The sequence below is a fragment of the Coffea arabica genome, chromosome 2c, assembly GCF_036785885.1.
Source record: "Coffea arabica cultivar ET-39 chromosome 2c, Coffea Arabica ET-39 HiFi, whole genome shotgun sequence".
Classification (NCBI taxonomy): domain Eukaryota; kingdom Viridiplantae; phylum Streptophyta; class Magnoliopsida; order Gentianales; family Rubiaceae; genus Coffea; species Coffea arabica.
In genome coordinates this window covers 28852422-28864229 of record NC_092312.1, presented here as the reverse complement: position 1 = coordinate 28864229, position 11808 = coordinate 28852422, and the positions used below count along the sequence as shown (strand labels likewise).

Genomic DNA, 11808 nt, shown 5'->3' with positions numbered 1-11808 from the left:
GATTTTTGAGATAGAAATGAATGTATTTGTACATTCCAAACTTGAGAACTATTATTTCTTTTATTCTTGAAATTGCACCTTATTTCCTTGACGTGAATGAGTGAGTCATGGCAAGAGTTGGGCAGGTGGTTCGGTAAATCCTGGAGTAAGCCTTGGGGGGAGGTGGGGTCGTTACAACTACTACTTTTTTGAGTTTTTTTGACATCAATATTACTTTTGAGTCACGGTATTCCTATTCATTTCATTGTTAGATTTTTTTTAGCATCAATATTTACCCAATAAAGGGTTTTTTTACATCAATAATTACAATACACAATCCAAACGGGCAGACAAAGAGTACAGCTTTTTTGTTATATCGTTTTAATATTATATAGTAATTTTAGAAGGCATACTTTCCCTACAATCCATTAAGGATTAGATTATCTTTTTTTATATATATATAGATTCAAGATCTCTTACTTACAATTTTTCCCATCTAACCACCCAACACAACCCTCCTCCTAAGAGATAGATTATCAAACAAAATAAATAGATAGGACTATGTAATAGACTCACTATTGCATGTTATTACTCATGCGGATTATGAATCAAATTACTATATAAAAAATCCATGGAAATACTAATCCTCACTTCTAGATTTGGTCTATGTTATTCTAAAGATTTCATCTGCAAATATTCGTTTAATACAATGCGTTTTCTATAAGATTTAATGCTCAATTCCATTTTTGTCCATTTTGTTTCTTATACAAATATTAATCATAGTGAGAAAGCAAGTTAATTTCAATATAAGTTAAGTAATTGTGTTTAATGACATTTATTAGATAGAGGATATGTTTTATTCAATCATTTTTATAATATAAAAATAAAATGAAAAGCAATAAAACAAATAAATAGTGTATTGAATGATTGAAATGTTTAAAGTAATTAAATTCACTACCCAACATAAAACCATTACCAAATACAATAAGAAAAAAAAGCTATTGATTTCCACAAGATGAAAACTAACAACAAAACCATTTACTCCCCTATTTACATCAATTTTCTACACATATATACCTATCTACTACTGCATAGCCATACTTAATAAAAATACTCAATACTTTCATTATTTATATTTTTTTTCCCAGCATACATTGATTCATGATAATAATATTTATACCACTTAAACATAAAATTTCATTCATACCCAAATTTCACGCATACTCATTTCTCTAGTATTCATTAATTTTATTAAACTCTATTATTATCTAAGTAATATCACCACTTCACACTTTTCCTATTACCTAAAACACATACAAGAAACAAAAAACTATTCATAAGCAAATCTGGGGCAACCCTACTCAAAGAGCAAGGTAAAGCCAACCAGTAATTAACAATACATAATCATTGCTATTGTGTAGCTTTGTTTCTTTGTTAAACTTTAGAATGCAATGCTGAATTACTTGATTTAGAGTAACACATCAACCAAAGACAAAGTGAATGAAATAAGTTATCATCAAATTATTAATTTTTATAAAGTGTGTATAGTGTCGTGGCACATGTAAATTAAAAGTTTATTTATTTATTTTTATTCAAAAGTGACTCCGATCCTTACATGGGAAAGGGCGGAAAAAAAAAAGGTTAATTCCACTTTGTCTCCCCAAACTTTGGATGATTGCCTATTTCAGTTCCTAAATTTCAAAATGGGTCATTTAAGTCCCTAAACTTATAAATATCTCTCACTTAAGGAAAATTGTTAACAAATCCTGAATGTCGTTGGTGGTCGAAATGTCCCATTTTATAAGGATTTAGGGATATAAGTGTCCTATTTTATAAGTTTAGGAACTTAAGTGGGAGGTATTTATAAGTTTAGGGACTTAAGTGTCCCATTTTGAAGTTTAGGGACTGAAGTGAATAATCATCCAAAGTTTGGAGGGACAAAGTGCAATTAACCCAAAAAAAATGCTTCTCATCCTTCTATTTGTAAAAGCTTCTCATCAGTTGACTAGTTGACGTCTGGCTATATAGTTATTTTACAAAATATATGGGTCTGATACTAAATTGACGAAAACACATGGGAGGTAAATGTAATTAAAACGCCGAGACTAACAAGTAACAACCCAAGCCAACGAACGACGCCGTTATGTAAAATCTGTGCCCTAAAACCCTTTACAGCCGCTTCCCCTTCCTGTCCAAAACCCTAGCAAGTCGGAAGTCATCCTGATTCTTCCCTCTTCTCAATTCAGCTCTGCTGCGTGTTTCTGAGCGTGTTTTTGTATGTGATAAAGAAAAAAGTTCTCCAGCTATGGGGATTTTTGAACCGTTTAGAGCCATAGGATACATCACAACCAATGTCCCTTTCTCCGTTCAGAGACTCGGCACCGAAACCTTCGTCACCGTCAGCGTCGGAAAAGCATGGCAAATTTACAACGTAATTTTTATTTTCTTATTTTATGCATTTCCATTTGGGCACAATCTTTTTTTTTTTTTTTTTTGGCAAATTTTGGAATTTTTTTGAAGGCTTTAATTTTTGTTTCTTGCAGTGCGCCAAGCTCAGTCTGGTACTAGTTGGTAAGTATTGGAACCTCGTGGTTTTGTTTCTCCAATTCATTTCTATATTTCAATGCATATTTCTTGAGCATTACTGTTTTGATGCAACTTTTTCAATTAATTTTTTTAAAATGAAGTGATTAGTTACGGAGAAGAAAGGATTTCTTTCCATCTATTCAAAATCTGTTCTGAAGGGAAATTTGGAAGCGTTTGGAGAATACCTTTAGGAAAGGAGGTTCTGGATTTCGATATATTTTGGATTTTGGAATTGGAATTGGAATTTACCATATACACAGTTTGAATTAGAATGAAATCCGAATTTGGTTTTTGAACCAAACTATAAGCTTTACTTGATTCCATTGATTTTCTGGTTGATATTTTAGTTGGATGTAACTTGTATTCTAATGTCTATATTTTTCTTCTGTTCTTGTACTTATGACAGCAAAGGGAAAAGAAGAACAATAATTTTCTGGCTTGGTACTCTTTTTGGTCTTTAGTTTTTTTAAATAGTTAAAAGCAAAATAAAAAACAGGACTGGCGTCTTTCTTTTTGCATAACTTCCATAATGAACTTTGAATCTGCATCTGTTATCAAAGCAAGTTACTGCTATCAAGTACTGAATTTCATTGGAAATGGTTATTGATGCATAAAAATGAAGACTGAGCACCCCTATTGGGTAGACAAAACATATTGTAGGGGATCAGTAGCCTGGATTCCAGTTCTCGTGTGCAGAGTCCCCTAATGTATTAGGCTGTGATATTTAGTCAATTGCAGTAAATTACAAAAATACCTTTTTTCCATAAAAGATAAGGAAAGTCAACAAAAATGAAGTAAATTTGCTTCTGGCTGTGGCTGATGACAACAAAAAGGCCTGTCTAAAAAAATTGAAGATATATAACTAATTAAAAAATAAAGGATCTGAAGAGTAGGGCGTTCGAATTTTCTGGTTAAATGGTCAACAGCCTGTTTCCAATAAATTTGGTTAACACTTCTATTATTTGGTTTTGGTTTTTTGGTAGGGTTGTCTTACCAAGTAAACTGAACCACCAATAAGCAAGCTTGTGGGTTTGATTCGTAGTTGCTAAATTGTGAAAAAATTGTTTATTAAAATTTAAGTGACCTGTTGTGAAACTTCTAACAAAATTATCAACCCCAGTAAAATGGTGCCCATTTTGGTTGGTTATCCTGGCAAGTACATTTACTCAGGTTGCTTTGGATAGCATTTAAGAGCCAAAACCGCATAAGCTCTTCATAAGTTAGCAACTCTTGAAAATCCCTTTCTGGAGCTGCTGTAAAACTTATTCAATATGGAATTACTGCAAAGGAATCTTGAAACTATCTTTGGACTTTCTCTTTCTTGACCCTCTTAGGTATTATATTGTGATGTTTGTGTTTTTGTACTACACCTACCTTCTCCTAGTTAGTTTAAGCCTATATAAGGCTTATATTGTGCTTGTTAGATGTATAATAAGCACAATAGCACAATGGCGATCCTTATATAAGCTTGGACTAAACGCAAAAAAGCATTGTACGTTCTTCTTGCTAACCTTAGGCTTATATAAAGTGATCCCTGCACTTATTGTGTGATATCAAGCACAATGATAAGCTTATTTAGGTTTTAGTTTAAAGGCAAAGAAGCATAGTACAATCCTAATAATTTACATTAGAATTAGGGACTGCACATATTACCAGCATACTGATGTGGGCATATTGTAGAGAAAGGGAAAATGTGGCTTCTAAAGATGTACTGGAGATTTCTTGGATTCTTCTGAATGTAATTTGTTTTGCTTACTTATTGTAGTGGTCAGCTAATTCCTACTTGTATGGACAGTATTTGATGGACTTGTTGGGGAGCATTTTGATTGCCGTACATCTTGTATTTGTGGTTTTTTGTGTCATTAATTACTTGTTAAGAAGTTTTGCTAGATTTGCATTAATTCATGATGTCTGGTGCTTTCTTTCGTATTTGATTGTTAAATCTAGCACGTTTACTACTCATTGTCAATGTGTTGCAAGCATCAATAAATGTTGCAAATAGAATTGTTTATGTAACTGTAGATTGTTTGATTTTATTATTATCTCAAAAGTGTTCTGTTGGCAAAATTGTTGTTGATTGTATAGTTGTAAGGCTTGTTACTGATTCTTTATCTCTTCCATCAACTTATTGAGTTTGTATTTCTCTCTAAATATTGCTAAACATACTTACTGGTGAGGATTTTAATGAAGGCCCTCAACTTCCAAAAAAGATACGAGCTCTTACTTCTTATCGCGAGTACACCTTTGCTGCATATGGGAGTAGTATTGCAGTTTTTAAACGTGCCCATCAGGTTTGTCCTAAAAGTTATTTGTATTGCACAGATGACAGGTCTTCATGATGTGAAATTTAATGTGTGTAGCTTTATTAGCAAATCGTTTCCTTGGTAAAAAGGTCTGTCAGTTATGCTTTACAATAGGCTTTTGGTCTATTTGATTAGTTTTTATTGGAACGGTTCTATGCCAACATGTTCTAAAGGCCTGCATACTGAAAATGTCCCATATCTCCTTGACACTGCTAGGCTAGTTAGAAAATGCGAATAACATACTGATGAGTTATCATGCTTTTGTTGCTAGACTTTGCATGACTTCTTGCATTTGATGCATGACCATTTGTCAGAATAAGCTGTAGGAGCTCAATTATACCTTGCTTTATGTCTTCACCTAATTCATGACATGAATTGAGTTGATTTGTTCCATATTGCTGTACCAAAGAATGGTATTCTTATATTAGGCATTCTCAATCTTCTCAGGCAGTTCTGCACGTTCACTACTTCTTTTCATGTTCCCAGACAGCAGGCACTATTAGTGAACACACATTTTTGTGGCACACTTTTGGCCTCCCATTTTTATGGACGTGGTAACTTCCTTTTCAACATGTTTAGTATACTAGCCAGATGATGAAGCCTATAAGGAAATAATATGCGTATTGATTGTTCTTATTCGTTGTCAGACATTCACTTTGACATTGGTAGGGAGCCTGCACTGGTTTTAAATGGTTAGGTTGATTTAGAATATTCGAGTTAAGAAATGAACATGAATAAGGTAAGGTTTAAAGAAATATTATGCCATTGAAAAGTGTTTGCATACAAAGATAGGTGATTATATAGTCTACTAGCTAAATATAAGTTTGGCCAAATGCACTAGTATCAAGAAGAAAACACAAAATGGTTGAAAAATCTGGGATTTACCACGATCAATCAAAGCAATAAAAAGAATTGCTCCTCAGGACCAGTTTGAAATGGCTCAATTATTTTTGGAGAAGGTAGTTGAACCATATAATCATCAAGTAGCCAGTGATAATAGTAAGAACCTATCTAAGCAAGCTACTGGTAGTCAATTTGAGCAACTGCTTCAGCAGGCAGGAGAGATCCTATTTTGACTAGTCTTACTAGGGATTAACTAAGTATGTTACTTTCATTTGCTCTGCCAAAATAAAACTGTCAGAAATATATAAGAAGCAAGGTTTGGGGCTACACAATCTTTTGCATAGTTGAAGTAAGAAGCTTAGGAAAGTTATTCCTAAGAAACCTTAGTGCCTGTAATTGGAAAATTTTCTATGAATATGATTAGGAATAGAAATCTTTCACCCCACCATTTTGGCGTTTCCTATCCTCAAGTATGTATGTTCAAGATCATAGTGCCTGATTGTCAATGACTAAATGTAGGTTCGAAGTAGTACCTTGTATGAAAAGAAGATCATAATAAGAGAACTTTTTAAATGATTGTTATATGAGGAGTTTGTTTGTTACTAAAAAAAATAATTGAACCTTATTGTGAGGTTTACATGTGGAACAGGTGGCGACTTGGAGCAGGCATGGTGCAAAGGTTAATCACTTGCTTCTTTTTGGTGCACATATCTTAAGTGTTGATGTTGAAGGCAATATATTCACATGGGCATTCAAAGAAATGGACAAGAGCCTTGCTCCAGTTGGACATGTTATGCTTGAGGACAACTTCACCCCTAGCTGCATAATGCACCCAGATACTTACTTGAACAAGGTATCTGATCTCCCCGACTTTATATGTATTGTCTGTCTTTCATGACTATTTTTTGGAACTTGTTTCTCATCAACAAATTGTGAACAGATTATAGTTGGAAGTCAGGAAGGGTCTCTTCAACTTTGGAATGTTAGCACAAAGAAAAAACTTTATGAGTTCAAAGGGTGGAAATCATCTATAAGCTGTTGTGTTTCATCCCCAGCTTTAGATGTTGTTGGGATTGGATGCGCTGATGGAAAGATTCATGTGCACAACATTCGCTATGATGAAGAAATAGTGTCCTTTAGTCATTCTACTCGAGGTGCTGTAACAGCCTTATCTTTCCGCACTGATGGGCAGCCCCTTCTAGCTTCTGGAGGTTCTTCTGGGGTCATAAGCATATGGAATCTTGAGAAGAGAAGACTGCAGTCTATCATTAGAGAGGCCCATGATTGCTCTATAACCTCACTCCACTTCTTTGCTAATGAGCCTGTACTGATGAGTTCATCCATGGACAATTCTCTGAAAATGTGGATTTTTGATACAAGCGATGGGGATCCTCGTTTGCTGAGGTTTAGAAGTGGGCACAGTGCTCCTCCTTTATGCATCAAGTTCTATGCTAATGGCAGGCACATTCTATCCGCCGGTCAAGATCGTGCCTTTCGACTTTTTTCTGTGATCCAGGACCAGCAAAGCAGAGAGTTATCTCAGCGTCATGTTTCTAAAAGAGCAAAAAAGCTCAGGTTGAAGGAAGAAGAGATAAAGCTGAAGCCTGTCATTGCATTTGATGTTGCTGAAATTAGGCAACGTGATTGGTGTAATGTGGTGACATGCCATAGAGATACTGCTCAAGCATATGTGTGGAGGCTTCAAAATTTTGTTCTTGGTGAGCATATTCTTACCCCATGCACTGAAAACCAGACACCAGTTAAGGCATGTACCATCAGTGCATGTGGCAACTTTGCTATTCTAGGTACTGCAGGTGGGTGGATTGAGCGATTTAATCTACAGTCAGGAATTAGCCGAGGCAGTTATCTAGATGCATTGGAAGGGAAAGGTGCTGCCCATGATGGTGAAGTCATTGGCCTTGCATGTGATTCTACAAATACTATAATGGTAAGTGCTGGATATCATGGGGACATCAAAGTATGGGATTTCAAGGGACGCGAGTTAAAGTCTAGATGGGAAATAGGCAATTCGCTGGTAAAGATTGTTTACCACCGTGCAAATGGGCTGCTGGCTACCGTAGCCGATGATCTAGTCATTCGATTATATGATGTTATTGCACTACGAATGGTTCGTAAATTTGAAGGTCATACTGACCGTATAACTGACATGTGCTTTAGTGACGATGGAAAATGGCTTTTGACATCCAGCATGGATGGGAGTCTTAGGATCTGGGATGTTATCTTGGCCAGACAGATAGATGCCCTGCAGGTTGATGTGTCTATAACAGCATTGTCATTGTCACCCAATATGGATGTCCTAGCAACAACTCATGTTGATCAAAATGGAGTTTATCTGTGGGTCAATCAGGCAATGTTTTCTGGATCTGCTAATTTTGAATCATATGGCAGTGGGAATGAAGTTTTGAGTGTTAAGTTGCCTTCTGTTGCTCCAGCAGAAGGCTCTCCAGAGAACGACTCTGAGAAGGCCATTTTAGATGCTCCTTTGCAAGATACTTCTCACTCCACAAAATTAGATAAACAAATCCCTGATCTTGTTACCCTTTCACTTTTGCCCAAGAGTCAGTGGCAAAGCTTGATTAATCTGGACATTATTAAGGCCAGAAACAAACCAATTGAGCCTCCCAAAAAACCTGAAAAGGCACCTTTTTTCCTACCTTCTATTCCATCTCTTTCTGGTGAGATATTATTTAAATCTGGCAAATCTTCTGATAAAGAGAAGGATACTCAAGCTGGTGAAGCATTAAGCAATGGAAAAAAGTCTAATCTACCACCATCCCAGTTCTTACAATATCTTCAGTCATCTGTGGATGTAGGAAATTGTGAGTCCATTGGTTCTCTGTTATTTGTTTGGGCTACTAGTTGAGCAGTGGTAGCATAGGTTATAGTATGGCCAAGTTGATTTCTGTGTGGTTGGGGGTAGCTTAGATTTTGAAATAACATGTATTGGTAACTCAGTTTTCTAGTCTTTATGTTGAGTAAAACTTGGATAATCGTGGGGGGACTGGTGCTGTGAATGGCTGGTAAATTGAGATACAAAACTAGAAGGTAATTAGTAGGTATCCAAACATCTTTTCAACGCATAAAAAAGGTTTCAGTCTTTTACTGTTTAGATGCGAACTGCCGCTTTCGGCTGCCGCACTGATTTGACGGGGCTGGTCGTTAATCTATGTTGGATCCTATATAAGTAAAGTGCACTTCCATATTACACCATTTGGGTGGTGTAGATACTGACCTAAAGCATTTTTAAATCTAGTGGATAATGAATTTAGGCGCAACATGAGTTCTGTTTAGTTTCTGTAATTTTGTCATTTACACCTGCTTTGATCTATATTGCAGTTTCAGCTTTCACTGATTACATCAAAAGCTTGTCTCCTTCAGCTCTGGATATGGAACTGAGAATGCTTCAGGTTATTGATGATGATGATGACGATGATCAAGAAATGGACAAAAGGCCTGAGCTATACTTTATTGAACTGCTTTTGGATTATTTTGAGCACGAGATTTCATGCAGGAATAATTTCGAGTTTATTCAGGCTGTCATCAGATTGTTTTTAAAGGTATGAATTTTATAGTGTTCTCTATTTGTTTTTCTTCCACAAGGGAGTTTTTTTAGCTTGTAAAATTAGAAAATAAGAATGACATGCAAGTTCTTATAAGGAGAAGCATCTCCTAATTCTCTGTTTTGAGATCTTGAATTTTATGAGTATGAGCACATAATCATCTGTTGCTTAGGTTTCACTAGCTACTATTTATTTGGTCATATGACATGTTTCTCGTGTTCTTTGCCGGCCAGATTCATGGGGAAACAATTCGGCGCCAGTCAAAGTTACAGGACAAAGCAAGGAAGCTTTTGGAAGTCCAATCAGCAGTATGGCAAAGAGTGGATAAGTTGTTCCAGAGTACTAGATGCATGGTGACATTTTTGAGTAATTCACAGTTTTGATTGCTGGATTAATGGATGCCTTCTACACTGGTAGCTCATTCTGTTGCCATGAGTTCAGTTTTCCATACCAAACTGTGTTGCAACCTTGTCACTTGCACGGTTTGGTACTGAGATGGAGTGTCGCCAACTAGTTCACAATGAGTATTACGTTTGTTCGCTATATGTCTATGGGTTCTGGGACCATAGATGAATGGAGGGTTATTTTATGGGCGCTTGCGAGGTTCCAGTTCTCATTCCGCCCATCAGATCTTCACCATTTTTGAAAGAATAAGCTTATATAAGGTTGTGGTGAATCCTTGCGTGCTGATCTTGTTGGCCACAGCTATCGAGCTTCATGGGCAGCAGCATGGGAGCGGCATCTCTTCAAGGGTCAAAAGTTTGCTATCGTATACTAATCCTTTTTCCACATGGCATATCAGGATTCTTTTCTGAACAGAACGTGGTACAAGTGGCTACATAGATTCCAGTTTAATTTTTTAAGTGTGGGCAACCCAGCTTCAAGGTCTATACTTTTGGTTCCACATCTAAAATTGGATTCTCTTTGGAACAAATTCTTGATCTAAATATCTAATGAAACTGAATCCTCCTAGCATCAAGTATTAGCTCGATGAAGTATTTGAACCATCTAAGATTATAAAATCATCAAGGTTATAATATAATTTTGGTTCCATCTGAATTAGCTGTTTTTTAAGGTGTTTTTCAAAAATTTTATTGTAACTGTATATGTGAAAGATACGAGTGGCAAAACTATATGCCATTCCGGTATGTAAATGTAGTTTTCAAATTTATAAAGATGGTCTATAATCTCTTCTTGTGACAGCTTTCTTGACTCAAAATTATTGGCGGCAACAAGGGAGGCTATAACAAACTGTACTTGATTGTGTTAGGAAAATTGTTTTTACATGATGAAGTGAATTAATTCTGTTAATTTGATTTGTTTCTTGCTTTGTCAACACAAGAAGAAAACTTCGTGAATGATTATTTTAGCTTGCTAGCTTCGAAAAAAGTTCGGTAGATTAATTGGAAAGCTTGGTGACTGATTTTTTTTTGGCTGGCAAAACTAATAACAGCTAGTGATCTTTGTGCTTCAAATATGTTTGTCAAATATGAAATTTCTTAAATTTATTTACTTGTTAATTGAGTTTGGAGTAATTAACTTGTAGATCTGATGATTTATAAAATGTGCAGATATTCATTTGATTTGGGTCCTGGTAATTTTTATCTAGAATTTGGAATATACTATAGTAATTTCTTATTATATATTTTTCAGCGAAAAAAAGAATGTGTTTAAAAATAGAGTTCCATCTATTTTGGGGTAGGCCACCTACTTGTAACATAGACAGTTGGATCAAGCAGCGACAATTGGATCATCCGTCCCTTAGAGTGGTAGTCATAGTTTGGATGGGGACAGAAATGATTGTAACCCTTGATAACTACTTCTAAATATGAGTGTAAGGCTTTATGAACAAATTGTAATTCATTGGGTTTGTTTGGATTGTAAATTATTTGAAATATTTTTACTGTAGCACTTTTTGTGATGTGATGTATGTGAGATAAAAAGGTAATTGAGAAGGTAAAAAACTGTATTGAAAATTGTAATCGTGATGTAAACAAATATATTTGGGAAAATAACCCACCATCCAAACAAACCTATATGTTATACGGTTCACAGCATATACCACATAACTCAAACATAAAAGACAAACATACAACTAATTTACCGTTTGGGATCCTGCAACAGTTCCCAAAAAAAACATTTTTTTAGAGATCAAGGCTGCAATTCCAGCCGTAATTTTCGGACAACAAGCAGAATTTTATCCAATGGATTTTCAAACATTCCTCCAATTAATTTCCTAATTTATCAACCAAACCTACCTAACAAATCCATAAGGTTTCATTCGTTTGGATAGAATTATTTGAAAAAAAAATTAGAATAACATTATTCTAATAATTTTTGTAATTTGATGTATAAAAGATAAATAATTAGTTATAAAATAAAAAATTAATTACAAAATTATGCTTATAATACAACGCAAATAATTTTTTTACATCCTTTTAGAGGAAGAACTACACCTGATACATATGTTCCCTTCATCAGTACAAGAATTTCAGCTATGGTACTCAAGTAGTGGA

The 11808-nt window shown here is 35.1% G+C and overlaps 1 protein-coding gene across 4 annotated transcripts; it reads left to right on the top strand.

The window, feature by feature from the left end:
• Positions 1–2111: 2111 nt before the first annotated feature.
• On the top strand, positions 2112–10494 carry LOC113727132 (U3 small nucleolar RNA-associated protein 21 homolog). Of its 4 annotated transcripts, none has more exons than XM_027251135.2 (7): positions 2112–2410; positions 2523–2550; positions 4756–4856; positions 6361–6564; positions 6652–8407; positions 9069–9289; positions 9526–10494. In XM_027251135.2, the coding sequence occupies exons 1-7, from the start codon at positions 2285–2287 to the stop codon at positions 9673–9675; spliced, it is 2586 nt and encodes an 861-aa protein (XP_027106936.1). In that variant the 5' UTR covers positions 2112–2284; the 3' UTR covers positions 9676–10494. The 4 variants fall into 4 exon arrangements, with proteins under 4 accessions (XP_027106936.1, XP_027106935.1, XP_027106938.1 ...); XM_027251134.2 differs by having other exon boundaries at positions 2113–2410; positions 6652–8551; XM_027251136.2 differs by lacking the exon at positions 2112–2410 and adding an exon at positions 5316–5422 and having other exon boundaries at positions 6652–8551.
• Positions 10495–11808: the final 1314 nt, after the last annotated feature.

Excerpts from the sequence above, each read along its gene's own strand:
- LOC113727132 (XM_027251134.2), top strand. The coding sequence starts at position 2,285 with ATGGGGATTTTTGAACCGTTTAGAGCCATAGGATACATCACAACCAAT. Across the intron at positions 4,857-6,360 it reads TTTTTAAACGTGCCCATCAG|GTGGCGACTTGGAGCAGGCA; the intron begins GTTTGTCCTAAA and ends CATGTGGAACAG. Across the intron at positions 9,290-9,525 it reads TCATCAGATTGTTTTTAAAG|ATTCATGGGGAAACAATTCG; the intron begins GTATGAATTTTA and ends TTTGCCGGCCAG.